Source organism: Bos indicus, chromosome 29 (genome assembly GCF_029378745.1).
Source record: "Bos indicus isolate NIAB-ARS_2022 breed Sahiwal x Tharparkar chromosome 29, NIAB-ARS_B.indTharparkar_mat_pri_1.0, whole genome shotgun sequence".
Classification (NCBI taxonomy): Eukaryota; Metazoa; Chordata; class Mammalia; order Artiodactyla; family Bovidae; genus Bos; species Bos indicus.
In genome coordinates this window covers 27811281-27827684 of record NC_091788.1, presented here as the reverse complement: position 1 = coordinate 27827684, position 16404 = coordinate 27811281, and the positions used below count along the sequence as shown (strand labels likewise).

General features: G+C 37.3%; 1 protein-coding gene across 1 annotated transcript; it reads right to left on the bottom strand.

Annotated features, from left to right (window-relative positions):
• Nucleotides 1-14666: 14666 nt before the first annotated feature.
• On the bottom strand, nucleotides 14667-15641 carry LOC139180582 (putative olfactory receptor 8G3). The gene has a single exon (XM_070782445.1). The coding sequence runs from the start codon at nucleotides 15600-15602 to the stop codon at nucleotides 14667-14669; it is 936 nt and encodes a 311-aa protein (XP_070638546.1). The 5' UTR covers nucleotides 15603-15641.
• Between the last annotated feature and the right edge of the window lie 763 nt (nucleotides 15642-16404).

Here is a 16404-nt window from a genome sequence, read left to right as displayed (position 1 = left end):
AGTCACTCAGTTGTGTCTGACTCTTTGTGACCCCATGAATCGCAGCACTCCAGGCCTCCCTGTACATCACCAACTCCCGGAGTTAACCCAGACTCACGTCCATCGAGTTGGTGATGCCATCCAGCCATCTCATCCTCTGTCATCCCCTTCTCCTCCTGCCCCCAATCCCTCCCAGCATCAGAGTCTTTTCCAATGAGTCAACTCTTCTCATGAGGTGGCCAAAGTACTGGAGTTTCAGCTTTAGCATCATTCCTTCCAAAGAAATCCCAGGGCTGATCGCCTTCATAATGGACTGGTTGGATCTCCTTGCAGTCCAAGGGACTCTCAAGAGTCTTCTCCAACACCACAGCTCAAAAGCATCAATTCTTCAGCGCTCAGCCTTCTTCACAGTCCAACTCTCACATCCATACATAACCACAGGAAAAACCATAGCCTTGACTAGACGGACCTTTGTTGGCAAAGTAATGTCTCTGCTTTTGAATATGCTATCTAGGTTGGTCATAACTTTCCTTCCAAAGAGTAAGTGTCTTTTAATTTCATGGCTGCAGTTACCATCTGTAGTGATTTTGGAGCCCAGAAAAATAAAGTCTGACACTGTTTCCACTGTTTCCCCATCTATTTCCCATGAAGTGGTGGGACCAGATGCCATGATCTTTGTTTTCTGAATGTTGAGCTTTAAGCCAACTTTTTCACTCTCCACTTTCACTTTCATCAAGGCTTTTTAGTTCCTCTTCACTTTCTGCCATAAGGGTGGTGTCATCTGCATATCTGAGGTTATTGATATTTCTCTCAGCAATCTTGATTCCAGCTTGTATTTCTTCCAGTCCAGCGTTTCTCATGAAGAGAATACATGATGCACTAAAAAAGATAATGCATTATAGCAAGTCAGATGGCTTTCATGTATTATAAAAAAAGTGCAATTTAAGAACGCACAGAAACACACACACACAGACAGAGAGACACATGCAAACTGAGAGACACCAACATACAAACATAGAGACAGAGAGACACACACACTGAGAGAGAATCATAAACACTGAAAGATAGAAACACACACACACTGATAGACACAAACATACAGAGACACATACACACACTGAAAGACATAGACACACACACCGAGAGACACATACTGTGAAAGAGACACACACATATGCGCAGTGAGAGAGAGGCACAGAACAAGAGAAAGCACACACACACTGATACATTACATACACAGACACACACTGAGAGAGAGACATACACACTGAGACAGACACACACACACACTGAGAGACACACACACTGAGAGAGACAGACATACACACGGAGAGAGGCCACACACACACAGACACACAGACACTGGGAGAGAGACACACACACACACAACCTGAGAGACACACACACACATAGACACACACAATGAGATAGAGAAACACACAATGAGACAGAGACACACGAACACACTGAGAGAGCCACACGCACACAAACTGAGAGAAAGAGAGACCCACACATACAGAGTGAGACACACACACACTGAAATAGACACACCCAGTGAGACACACACACACACACACACACACACTGAGAGAGAAACACACAGGGAAAAAAAAAAAGCAAAATATGAAACTTGGAAATTACTGTTTATCTATCTATCTATCTATCTATGAAAATATGTGTATGCACTTACCTAAAACCATCTTTTATTCACTTAACATTGTCTTTGAAAAGCAAAATATTTTAATTTTGATGAAATCCACACTATCAATTCTTATGAATTATGCTTTCAGGGTTATATCTAGACATTTTTTCCAAGTCCAGTGTTGGTTCTCAAAGCAACTTAATGACTTAAGAAGTCAGATATTCACAAGTTAGGATTTGGGAAAGATACTTTTCCAGATTAGATGTGCATTGGTTTTGTTGTTTTTTATCGAACAGAAGAAAGAACATTAGTGATAACTGCTAGAAGATATTTAATCAACTGAGGGTTTTTATCAATTGTAGAGAAGAACAGAGGGAGAGATGGTGTTGATGACTTTAGTGGGTCCATGGATCCAGATCATCCTTAGTATTTCTTTTAATCTGTGTCTCAGTGATGTTTATGAGAGAAAAAACTCAGAGACAAATGGCATCACAGGCCATATGAATATGAAATACTGTCAATATAATGCCATTAAATGTATGAATATATGTTGATAAATATATATTGACATGTGGGCTAAAATTAAATATCAACTTACACAATAAAATAGCCAGTTATGTAGACTAAAAAATCATTATCATATTATTTCTGATCAAAAGAATATTCTTTTCTCTAGCATTTTCTTTACGGCAACATTGACATCTCTGTTCTGTCAGCTATAAATCAGGGGATTCAGTATGGACACAACAATAGTGTAAAACAGAGAGGACACTTTTGCTTCGTCCATAAAACTGACCAGTGATGGCTGCAGGTACATAAATGCTGCAGATCCGTAGAAAACAGCAACAGCTAAGATGGGGGAGGGCTGCATGTGCTGAAGGTTTTGAACCACGGAAGACTCTGTGATGCTTGGCCTCCGAAGGAGAAGAATTCAATCCGGGGCCAGAGACAAGGCTTGATCATTCAGAGCTTTTGTGTAATAAAGTTTCATTAAAGTATAAAAGAGATAGAGAAAGCTTCTGACATAGATATCAGAAGAGGGCAGAAAGAGTGCCCCCTTGCTAGTGTTAGCAATGGAGTTATATACTTTTTAATTAGTTATTACAATGAATCAAAAGAATGTCTAGACGTTGTAAAAATCTTACTAGACATGCTCTCACTATTTACATTTTTAAGATAACAGGATGAGCCAGAACGTTTTCAGGAAGGAGAAACTGTCCTGAAGCATAATACGTTGTTGTTATGTAATCCTTAGTACAGAGTTTAAACTGAGTAGTTTGTTGTGTAATTATCAGTTCAAGGCTTAAAGACAAAAATGTTTTATGTGCCTAAGACTAAGGAATGAAGAGGGAAAAAAAATGTCCTTTCCTCTTCCTTGAGAATTCCAGATCCCTATCTCCTTGGGGACCCCTGGCCTTCTTATCATCCTGCCTAGGAATTGACTCAAAATTCTCCAAGCCAGGCTTCAGCAATATGTGAACCGTGATGTTCAAGCTGGTTTTAGGAAAGGCAGAGGAATCAGAGATCAAATTGCCAATATCTGCTGGATCATGGAAAAAGTAAGAGAGTTCCAGAAAAACATTTATTTCTGCTCTATTGACTATGCCAAAGCCTTTGACTGTATGGATCACAATAAACTGTGAAAAATTCTGAAAGAGATGGGACTATCAGACCACCTGACCTGCCTCTTGAGAAATCTGTATGCAGGCCAGGAAGCAACAGTTAGAACTGAACATGGAACAACAGACTGGTTCCAAATAGGAAAAGGAGTATGTCAAGGCTGTATATTGTCAGCCTGTTTATTTAACCTATATGCAGAGTACATCATGAGAAACACTGGATTGGAAGAAACACAAGCTGGAATCAAGATTGCCAGGAGAAATATCAATAACCTCAGATATGCAGCTGACACCACCCTTATGGCAGAAAGTGAAGAGAAACTAAAAAGCCTCTTTATGAAAGTGAAAGTGGAGAGTGAAAAAGTTGGCTTAAAGCTCAACATTCAGAAAATGAAGATCATGGCATCCGGTCTTATCACTTCATGGGAAATAGATGGGAAAATAGTAGAAACAGTGTCAGACTTTATTTTTTTGGGCTCCAAAATCACTGAGATGGTGATATCAGCCATGAAATTAAAAAATGCTTACTCCTTGAAAGGAAAGTTATGACCAACCTAGATAGCATATTAAAAAGCAGAGACATTATTTTGCCAATAAAGGTCCGTCTAGTCAAGGCTATAGTTTTTCCCGTGGTCATGTATGGATGTGAGAGTTGGACTGTGAAGAAGGCTGAGCGCCAAAGAATTGATGCTTTTGAAGTGTGGTATTGGAGAAGACTCTGAGAGTCCCTTGGACTGCAAGGAGATCCAACCAGTCCATTCTGAAGGAGATCAGCCCTGGGATTTCTTTGGAAGGAATGATGCTAAAGCTGAAACTCTAGTACTTTGGCCACCTGATGCAAAGAGTTGACTCATTGGAAAAGACTCTGATGCTGGGAGGGATTGGGGGCAGGAGGAGAAGGGGACGACAGAGAATGAGATGGATGGCATCACTGACTCGATGGACGTGAGTCTGAGTGAACTCCGGTAGTTGGTGATGGACAGGGAGGCCTGGCATGCTGCGATTCATGGGGTCGCAAAGAGTCAGACACGACTGAGCAACTGAACTGAACTGAGGAATTGACTCTTTCAATTGAAGGCTAAAGGAGAAGCAGGCAGTACAAAATGAGATGGTTGGAAAGCATCACTGACTCAGTTGACATGAATTTGAGCAAACTCAGAGAGAGAGTGGAGGAAAAAGGAGCCTGGTGTGCTATAGTCAATGAGTTTGCAAAGCATTGAACATGACTTAGTGACTGAAGAACAATAAGAACATGTGTGCCATGAGATTTGAAAGCACTGTCCTGGACTTATATCTGGAGTTCTGTATTTAGTATGACTGAGCGACTGATCTGATCTGATCTGATATTTTTGAAGGAGAGATAAGTGAGAAGACATACAAACATCTATAAAAAGCTTTGAAAATACTTGAAGGTAATGGGATAATTTGCAGATGTCATCATATATCCTAAGAAAAGCAAAAAGAAAAGAAGATTTTTTTTTTTTTGGTGCAGGGTGTTTGAAAAAATTAAAACACTCTCTTTAATCAAAGTAAGAAAAATATTTTAACATTTGAATGCCTAGAACTGGAATGAACTATTAATTCTCATCACAAAATGCACTCAACCCTAAACCAGATGATGATCCACATTCAGGGACACAGGAGAAAAGATTTCCTTTAAAGATTTTAGAATAAAATAAAAAATGCCACACTATTTTGCTCCTCTCCATCCTTAGTTTTTGTAATCAAATTCCTCTGGTACCCAACTTTTGATTCTTTCAATTTGGGGACCATGTCATGTTTTCTCAGTTGTCTGTCTTTTTGTTTTTTCACATGAAATAATCCTACCAACTCTCTTTATTTCTGTTGGTTTGTAAATATGTTCTATTTTCTTTTCAAATCTTCTTTAAGATAGAAGTCATCATGAAACCATTCTCCAACACCTTGTAATTTATTGAACCTTCCTACTTCAAGTTCAGAAAACTTTCATTTCTAAACAGCACATTTTTAAACTTCAGTTCAGTTCAGTTCAGTCTCTCAGTTATGTCCGACTCTTTGTGACCCCATGAATCAGAGCACACCAGGCCTCCCTGTCCATCACCAACTCCCGGAGTTCACTCAAACTCACATCCATCGAGTCAGTGATGCCATCCAGCCATCTCATCTTCTGTCGTCCCCTTCTCCTCCTGCTCCCAATCCCTCCCAGCACTAGGGTCTTTTCCAATGAGTCAACTCTTTGCATGAGGTGGCCGAAGTATTGGAGTTTCAGCCTCAGCATCAGTCCTTCCAAAGAACACCCAGGATTGGTCTTCTTTAGGATGGACTGGTTGGATCTCCTTGCAGTCCAAGGGACTCCCAAGAGTCTTCTCCAACACCACAGTTCAAAAGCATCAATTTTTTGGTGCTCAGCTTTCTTCACAGTTCCACTCTCACATCCATACATGACCACTGGAAAAACCATAGCCTTGACTAGACAGACCTTGATTGGCAAAGTAATGTCTCTGCTTTTGAATATGCTATCTAGGTTGGTCATAACTTTCCTTTCAAGGAATAAGCGTCTTTTAATTTCATGGCTGCAATCACCATCTGCAGTGATTTTGGAGCCCAGAAAAATAAAGTCTGACACTGTTTCCACTGTTTCCCCATCTATTTCCCATGAAGCAATGGGAGCAGATGCCATGATCTTAGTTTTCTGAATGCTGAGCTTTAAGCCAACTTTTTCCCTCTCCTCTTTTACTTTCATCAAGAGGCTTTTTAGTTCCTCTTCGCTTTCATATACCATAAGTCAGATGATGCACCAAACCAGACTTGTCCACCTCTGTATAACAAGTAAATTACATAGTGTTGAAGACATAGGAATATATAAATGGTATTTTATAAGTAATTCCATACATGAATATGTGATGAATATTTGCCTGAATTTTCACGGTATTATTTCCAGTCTTAATAGTCTCAAGTCACAAATGTGAGATGAATACGCTCACCTTTATTCTTGCTGGAAATCTCAACACCAAATTTTATTTGCAACAGGGGTCCTTTGACTCAGAAGATAACTCTGTGTTGGTGTCAGGAATGATATGTACCCAGCAGTCTGCTGTCTTTAGTGTAGAGAGGGCCGGCATAGCCCAAGTCTCAGAACCCCTTTTGAAGCTGGTCTGCATCAAAGGTCAGCATCTCTAATTTTAAATCTTCAGTGTGTATTTCTTCAGCTTCAAGGTAGCAAATATCTGTACCTTTCTCAGTTCTTCCGTGAGCGGTTGTGATCACTGTGCTATGAAGGTGTGTCCTGGATTTCCTATATATCAGGCAATAAATAACATGGACTCAAATACTCTGTAAGGATTTCCATTTCTCAGGAGACAAGCTCTTGAGAAAAGAAGCAGTTGCAGTTGACATGTGCCCAGTTGTCTAACTTTTTCCTTCAAGAGGGATTCTCTGTCAATCCTGAACTCATCAATTAGTGATCAAGATTTATTCACAGGATCTCCTGGAGATTTTTTCTAAATCAGATCCACAACCAGAAGTTCTGAGGAGCATTTGAGATTTTGTGATTATGAATCTTTTTTTTTTTTTTTGTAAATTAATTAGTTTTACTTGGAGGTTAATTACTTTAAAATATTGTAGTGGTTTTTGCCATACATTCAGATGAATCAGCCATGGGTATACATGTGTCCCCCATCCTGAACCACCCTCCCACCTCCCTCCCCATCCCATCCCTCAGGGTCTTCCCAGTAATACCAGCCCTGAGCACCCTGTCTCATGCACCGGACCTGGACTGGTGATCTATTTTTCATATGGTAATATACATGTTTCAATGCTATTCTCTCAGATCATCCCAACCTAGCCTTCTCGCACAGAGTCCAAAAGTCTGTTCTTTACATCTATGTCTCTTTTGCTGTCTCAGATATAGGGTCATCTTTACCATCTTTCTAAATTCCATAAATATGTGTTATTATACTGTATCAGTGTTTTTCTTTTTGACTTACTTCGGTCTGTATAATAGGCTCCAGTTTCATCCACCTCAGAACTGATTCAATTGTATTCTTTTTAATAGCTGAGTAATACTCCATTGTGTATATGTACCACAGCTTTATTATCCATTAGTCTGTTGATGGAAATCTAGGTTGCTTCCATATCCTAGATTATTGTAAACAGTGCTGCAATGAACATTGGGGTTCATGTGTCTCTTTCAATTCTGCTTTCCTCGGTATGTATGCCCAGCAGTGGGGTTGCTGGGTTGTATGGCAGCTCTATTTCCAGTTTTTCTAAGGAATCTCCATACTGTTCTCCATAGTGGATGTACTAGTTTGCATTCCCACCAACACTGTAAGAGGGTTCCCTTTCCTCTGCACCCTCTCCAACATTTATTGCTTGTAGGCTTTTCGATAGCAGCCATTCTGACTGGTGTGAGATGGTATTATTGTGGTTTTGATTTGCATTTCTCTGATAATGAGTGATGTTGAATATCTTTTCATGTGTTTGTTAGCCATCTGTAGATCTTTTTAGAGAAATGTCTGTTTAGTTCTTTGTCCCATTTTTTGATTGGGTTGTTTATTTTTCTGGAATTGTGCTGCATGAGCTGCTTGTATATTTTTGAAATGAATTCTTTGTCAGTTGCTTCGTTTGCTATTGTTTTCTCCCATTCTGAAGGCTGTCTTTTCACCTTGCTTATAGTTTACTTCTTTGTGCAAAAGCTTTTGAGTTTAATTAGGTCCCATTTATTTTTGCTTTTATTTTCATTACTCTGGGAAGTGGGTCATAGAAGATCCTGCTGTGATTTATGTCAGAGAGTGTTTTGCCTAGAAGAGCTAACACCTATCCTACTCAAATTGTTCTAGAAAATTGCAGAGGAAAGTAAACTGCCAAGCTCATTCTATGAGGCCACCATTATCCTAATACCAATACCAGACAAAGATACAATAGGAAAAAACAAAAAAAAACTACTGGCCAATATCACTGATGAACATAGATGCAAAAATCCTCAACAAAATTCAGCAAACAGAATCCCAAAACATATTAAAAAGAGCATACATCATGACCAAATGGTCTTTATCCCAGGGATGCAAGGATTCTTCAATATTCACAAATCAATCAATGTGATACACCACATTAACAAATTGAAAGATAAAAACCATATGATTATCTCAACAGAGGCAGAGGAAGCCTTTGACAAAATTTAACATCCGTTTATGATATAAAAAAAAAAAAAAACTCTCCAGAAAGCAGGCATAGAAGGAACATACCTCAACATAATAAAAGCCATATATGATAAACCCCAGGAAATATTATACTCACTGGTGAAAAATTGAAACCATTTCCCCTAAAGTCAGGAAAAAGGCCAGGGTGCCCACTTTCACCACTACTGTTCAACATAGTTTTGGAAGTTCTAGCCAGAACAATCAGAGAAGGAAAAGAAATAAATGGAATCCAGATTGGAAAAGAAGAAGTAAAACTCTCACTGTTTGCAGATGACATGATCTTCTACATAGAAAACCCTAAATACACTACCAGAAAATTACTAGAGCTAAACAATGAATATAGTAAAGGTGCAGGATATAAAATCAACACACAGAAATCCCTTGCATTCCTATACACTAACAATGAGAAAACAGAAAGAGAAATTAAGGAAACAATTCCATTCACCATTGCAGTAAAAAAGAATAAAATACTCAGGAATAAATCTACCTAAAGAAACAAAAGACCTATATATAGAAAACTGTAAAACACTGAAAGAAATCAAAGATGACACAAATAAATGAAGAAATCTACCATGTTCATGGATCAGAAGAATCAATATAGTGAAAATGAGTATACCACCCAAAGCAATCTATAGACTCAATGCATGCCCTATCAAGCTACCAATGGTATTTTTCAGAGAATTAGAACAAAGAATTTCACAATTTGTATGGAAATGCAAAAAACTTGAATATCCAAGGCAATCTTGAGAACAAAAAATGGAACTGGAGGAATCAACCTGCCTGAATTCAGGCTATACTATAAAGCTATAGTCATCAGAACAGTATAGTTCTGGCACAAAGAGAAATATAGATCAATGGAACAAAATAGAAAGCCCAGAGATAAATCCACACACCTATGGACACCTTATCTTTGACAAAGGAGGCAAGAATATACATTGGAGAAAAGACAATCTCTTTAACAAGTGGTGCTGCAAAAACTGGTCAACCACTTATAAAATAATGAAAATCAAACACTTTCTAACACCATACACAAAAATAAACTCAAAATGGATTAAAGATCTAAATGTAAGACGAGAAACTATAAAACTCCTAGAGATTCTGCATCTTTACAGGCTCCTTGCCAGAGCTACCAGTTCCCAGTTCACTCTGTGAATAAAAGGTTTTAGAGGATCAACCAACATTCTGACAAATTATCTTAAATGTTAATGTGGCAACAAATTTTAAAGTGATGAACAAATCATTTATTTTGTACAAAAATGTATTTAATCCATTTTATGTGTAAATACATAATATACATATTAATTCAAAGTCAAATCTATATGTTATAGGATTTAAAGTTATGGAGTAGGAATTCAGATATTGACTTAATTTTTTTCACATTTTAGGGGCTCACTATTAATGATTCTAGTTTCTAAATTGCATATATAAACTGTTTTAATAGACACATGTTTCATGCTTCTTCTGTTCTTATATATTAGATTTTCAATTTTTATTATAAAATAGGAAATTTGGAAGTATACATAAAATGATTGATTCAAGATAAATTGCACATTCAAGTTGAGAGATCTTATAGTTAAATATAAGAAGATTCAGTTTTGTTTTTTTTTTTTTCCTGGATAAGCGTAATTTTTTAAAATTTAATTTAATTCAATTTTATAACTTTACAATATTGTATTGGTTTTGCTATATATCAAAATGAATCCATCACAGGTATACATGTGTTCCCTATCCTGAATCCTTCTCCCTCCCTCCTCCCCCCCATATCAATCCTCCGGGTCATCCCAGTGCACCAGCCCCAAGCATCCAGTATCATGCATCAAACCTGAACTGGTGACTCGTTTCATATATGATATTATACATGTTTCAATGCCATTCTCCCAAATCATCCCACCCTCTCCTTCTTCCACAGAGTCCAAAAGACTGTTCTATACATCAGTGTCTCTTTTGCTGTCTCATATACAGGGTTATTGTTACCATCTTTCTAAATTCCATATATATGTGTTAGTATACTGTATTGGTGTTTTTCTTTCTGGCTTGCTTCACTCTGCATAATAGGTTCCAGTTTCATCCACCTCATTAGAACTGATTCAAATGTATTCTTTTTAATGGCTGAGTAATACTCCATTGTGTATATGTACCACTGCTTTCTTATCCATTCATCTGCTGATGGACATCTAGGTTGCTTCCATGTCCTGGCTATTATAAACAGTGCTGCGATGAACATTGGGGTACATGTGTCTCTTTCCCTTCTGGTTTCCTCAGTGTGTATGACCAGTAGTGGGATTGCTGGATCATAAAGCGGTTCTATTTCCAGTTTTTTAAGGAATCTCCACACTGTTCTCCATAGTGGCTGTACTAGTTTGCATTCCCACCAACAGTGTAAGAGGGCTCCCTTTTCTCCACACCCTCTCCAGCATTTATTGCTTGTAGACTTTTGGATTGCAGCCATTCTGACTGGCATGAAATGGTACCTCATAGTGGTTTTGATTTGCATTTCTCTGAAAATGAGTGATGTTGAGCATCTTTTCATGTGTTTGTTAGCCATCTGTATGTCTTCTTTGGAGAAATGTCTATTTAGTTCTTTGGCCCATTTTTTGATTGGGTCATTTATTTTTCTGGAATTGAGGTGTAGGACTTGCTTGTATATTTTTGAGATTAGTTGTTTGTCAGTTGCTTCATTTGCTATTATTTTCTCCCATTCTAAAGGCTGTCTTTTCACCTTGCTTATAGTTTCCTTTGTTGTGCAGAAGCTTTTAAGTTTAATTAGGTCCCATTTGTTTATGTTTTCTTTTATTTCCAATATTCTGGGAGGTGGGTCATAGAGGATCCTGCTGTGATTTATGTCGGAGAGTGTTTTGCCTATGTTCTCCTCTAGGAGTTTTATAGTTTCTGGTCTTACATTTAGATCTTTAATCCATTTTTAGTTTATTTTTGTGTTTAGTGTTATAAAGTGTTTTAGTTTCATTCTTTTACAAGTGGTTGACCAGTTTTCCCAGCACCACTTGTTAAAGAGATTGTCTTTTCTCCAATGTATTTTCTTGCCTCCTTTGTCAAAGATAAGGTATTCATAGGTGTGTGGATTTATCTCTGGGCTTTCTATTTTGTTCCATTGATCTATATTTCTGTCTTTGTGCTAGTACCATACTGTCTTGATGACTGTGGCTTTGTAGTAGTCACAACAACCTGAAGTCAGGTAGGTTGATTCCTCCAGTTCCATTCTTCTTTCTCAAGATTACTTTGGCTATTCGAGGTTTTTTGTATTTCCATACAAATTGTGACATTATTTGTTCCAGCTCTGTGAAAAATACTGTTGGTAGCTTGATAGGGATTGCATTGAATCTATAACTTGCTTTGGGTAGTATACTCATTTTCACTATATTGATTCTTCCAATCCATGAACATGGTATATTTCTCCATCTATTAGTGTCCTCTTTGATTTCTTTCACCAGTGTTTTATAGTTTTCTATATATAGGTCTTTAGTTTCTTTAGGTAGATATATTCCTAAGTATTTTATTCTTTCCGTTGCAATGGTGAATGGAATTGTTTCCTTAATTTCTCTTTCTGTTTTCTCATTATTAGTGTATAGGAATGCAAGGGATTTCTGTGTGTTGATTTTATATCCTGCAACTTTACTATATTCATTGATTAGTTCTAGTAATTTTCTGGTGGAGTCTTTAGGGTTTTCTATGTAGAGGATTTTAAAGTTTATACTTGTGTTACATTGAAAGTGAAAGTCACTCAGTTGTGTCTGACTCTTTGTGACCCCATGGACTATAGAGTCCATGGAATTCTCCAGGCCAGAATACTGGAGTGGGTAGCCTTTCCCTTCTCCTTGGCATCTTTCCAACCCAGGCATCAAACCGAGGTCTCCCGCAAGGCAGGCAGATTCCTACCTGCTGAGCCACAAGTGAAGCTAGTCCTTCTGAATTTTAGATACTCATTTAAACTCATTAAAATATCAGGGGCATTTTTTTTAAATTTTCCTTAATTTCAATACCGATGGTGAACACTATACCAATTAAGTCAAAATTTTAGCATGTGAGGTCAGATATCAATATTTTTCAAAAGCTTCTCAACTTTTAGTGTGTACAGGAATAACCTAAGGATCTTTATCAAAAGCAGATTCTGATACTAAGTCTCATGTATGGCTTGAGATTATACATTTTAAATAATATCTCTCAGATTTTTCCACTATTTCTCATCTATAGACCACTCTGAGAAACAAGGTGCTAGAGGATCTCTTGTTTTGAATACCTTCCACTGGAGTTCTTTCAGATTCAAGGAAAATCCACCATACCTATGCACCAAAAATCTTTTAGCTAAGGGTTTGCTGTGGCTGCAAGATTCTGATATGTTTGGAGAAGAATACTATGTGTCTGGCATGCCACATTATAAGGGAACAGACTACCTTTGAAGTTGCTTTAGTGTGCCAAAAAGAAGAAGTGAGAAAGAGACTTGGAGTTTAGTAAAGGTCAGATATAGAAAGAATGTAAACAGGAAGTAAACAGAAACATTCCTATAATTATTCAGAAATTAAAAATTTGAAGAAACCCATAGAAGCCATTCTTTCAGTTCAGACAGGGTATATGTGCTGATTTGGCTGATTTATATATATATATATATATATATATATTCTGGACTATATATAGCAGATTAGGAATCATGCCTAAGATACAAGTTGTAATTGTAGCCATTTTACCTTCTTTTTATAGTACTGATGAAAATTCAGTCAAATAATATGAAAATATAATATAAATAATATGAAAATTAAGTCAAATAATAGAAAATAATTGAAAATGAATGCTTGACTTTGATGAAAGAATGGATAATAAAATACACGGGTGGTAAATAAAATTATGCTTTATATATTTGTGGTATATTTGGACACTACAGGTGAATAAGGCAGCACACTACCCAAAGAACATTAATCTGTCAGTAATGAGTAAGACGCTTTGAACTGAGAAGAGGCAGAAGACAACTAGATATTTAGAGTTTCATGTGAATTTATACTTACCAGATGTTAATGCCCAGAAGCTAAAAAAAGACAAATATGAGGGGAGAGAAAAGATATTTCCAAGATAAGACTGTCAAGAAATAGCAATTTTTCTAACTTCCATGACAAAAGTGCATGAATTTCATGAAAGTGATACAACTTGCATAGTTTTGGTTTATTATGAGCAGTTGTTAACATAAATTTACTGTTGTAGTTTAGTGGCAAGGTTGTGTTGGATGGACGCTCTGTGACCCTGTGGACTGTAGCCCACAAGGCTCCTTTCTTCATGGGAATTCCCAAGCAAGAATACTGGAGTGGGTTGCCATTTCCCTCTCCAGGGTATCTTCCTCACCCAAGGACTGAACCCATGTCCCTGCATTGGCAGCTGTATTCTTTACCATTGAACTGTCAGGGAAGCCCCTTTTACATAAATAGGATAGCACTAATGATTTAAAGATAGAAATGTATTGGGCTATTTTTATAAAAATTGTCAGTATTGAACATGATAATTTGAATATCACTGATGAGTCTTTTCTTAAGATTCTGTATTAACTCTGCATTTGGTCTTTTAGCTTGATCAACACAAGTTTGAAATATTTTTATTATTTTCATTAAATCAAATGAAATAAAAGTGAAAATTGCATTGGAGAGGTCTAGGGGAAAGCAATACAGTCTCACAGGAAAAGTAGAAGTTTAATGTGTAGAAGGAAATTATTGGGAAGGCCTTACACTTATCCACAATTACCTGGGGGCAATAGATTACTTTGAGTAAAATCACAGTTCCTGGAGCCAGACATTCTAGCCTCTGTCTTTATTAAGTGTGGGACTATGGGGACATTTACTCAAAGTAAACAAGCTTCAATTTATTCATCTTTCAAATGGAAACAGTATTAGGACTTGCCTTGAGAGATATCATAAATATTAAAGAAAGTTGTCTGATATGAAGTGCTGGGTACAGTGTTTGATATTTTATACTATCTCAATAATAATACATTATTACATTATGATGATCATCATAGTTATTCTTGTTATTTGTGTTTTTTATGTTACACTGGAGCTTCTTTAATTCTCAAGAGTGTCTGACATTATTCTTGATATTTCTCCATACATAATCAATATAACACAAATTCCAAAGAAATGTATTGTATGGGGAAATGATCCTGAATTTCCAAAAATTTGAACAATAAAACTAAAACATTGGATATCTCAGCAAAGCAAACTGTTATTTCTGATATGACACCAACAGTGAGTCTATTCATCTATATTTTCCAAGGTTCAGAATATTCTTCAGGGCCAATTTGACATCCTTATTCCGCAAACTGTAGATCAAAGGATTCAGCAGGGGCACAATGCAGGTATAAAACACAGAGGACACTTTCCCTTGGTCCATGGGGCTCACAGATGATGGCTGCAGGTACATGAATGCTGCAGATCCATAGAAAACAGCAACGGCCAAGATGTGGGAACTGCAAGTGCTGAAGGCTTTGGACCTGCCCTCAGTGGAGTGGATGTGGAAGATTTTATAGAGGATGAAGATATAGGAAATAAGAATTGTCAAGCCAGGAATCAGGATGTTGAAAGAACTGCAGACTAGAGCCAATAACTCATTGAAATAGATGCTAGAACAGGATAGCTCCATGAGTGGAAAAACATCACAGAAATAATGGTTAATCACATTGGCCTTGCAGAAATAGAGTCTCAACATAAGGCAAGTATGGAATGTCGATTGAATGATGCACAAGATATAACCTGCTGCTGTGAGCTGGAAGCACCAATAATAAGACATGATGGCATTATAAAGCAAGGGGTTACAGATGGCAACATAGCGGTCATATGCCATTTCAGCCAACATATAGCACTCTGAAATAATAAAAAGAAGAAAGAAATATAGCTGAGTCATGCATTCATGATAGGAGATGATGTTTTCCTCTGTCACAAAGTTCATCAGCATTTTGGGGGTAATAACGGTGGACTGACAGAGATCAATAAGGGATAAGTTGCTGAGGAAATAGTACATAGGTGTATGTAGGTGAGAACTGAGCCCAACCAGTGTGATCATGCCCAGATTCCCCACCACTGTGACCACATAGATTCCTAGGAAGAGGAGGAAAAGGGGCAGCTGGAGTCGTGGCTGTTCTGTGAGCCCAGTGAGGATGAACTCAGTCACTGAGGAGTGATTTCCTGGGTCCATTTTCTTCTTAGTAGGTTCTAAGTTTAAAAAACAAACAAACAAAGAAAATGAGTATATCTGTGTGTGTGTGTGTGTGTGTGCGTGTGAGAGAGAGAGATTTATGCATGTGTGTATGTTTGTGTGTGTGTGTGAGAGAGGCAGAGAGTAATTCTGCAGAGATCATTCTTTATCTTTCAGCAGAGGACACACATAATGTAGGGAATTCTCCAGTATATCCTGCTACTCTAGGACAATTAATTTTATTGAACTAGAATAGAAATTATAAACATCAAGAACTTTACAAATAAGAAATTGCATAAAGTTTAAGAGAAACAACAATTTATGAATTTTTTTTATAACAGAAGTATTTTTTTTTAAAGTTAGTCAACACGAACATTTCTAGTATTATTTCTGAGTACTCTTCCTTCCTCCAAGTTTCCATGTTTGTATATTAATTTCATACTTGTTGAATGGCATAGTATTTTTATTTCATTTATAATAAGTAATAGTTGTATATGGTATCTATAATTAATACAGAGAGGATTCATAAGTCTGTGCAAAGTAGTTACATTAGTTGGGGTTGTCTTCTTTAGTAACTTCTCAACTGAAAATATCTGAAATGTGATGACCAGTATCATTTCACCTGAGATCTGATGCTTTAATGTCCCAGCTTCCTTCTCCCTGGACTTTGACTCCAGAGGGCATAAATGAAACTGCTTGACAGATGTCATGCTTATACCTTTTCCACCCCAGGAACCATTCTTATTCTAATTTGGATAATCTTAGGGGTGAGAGTATAATGGCCTAAATATAAGTCACATAC

Coding starts and splice junctions, on each gene's coding strand:
- LOC139180582 (XM_070782445.1), bottom strand. CDS start 15,602: ATGGACCCAGGAAATCACTCCTCAGTGACTGAGTTCATCCTCACTGGG.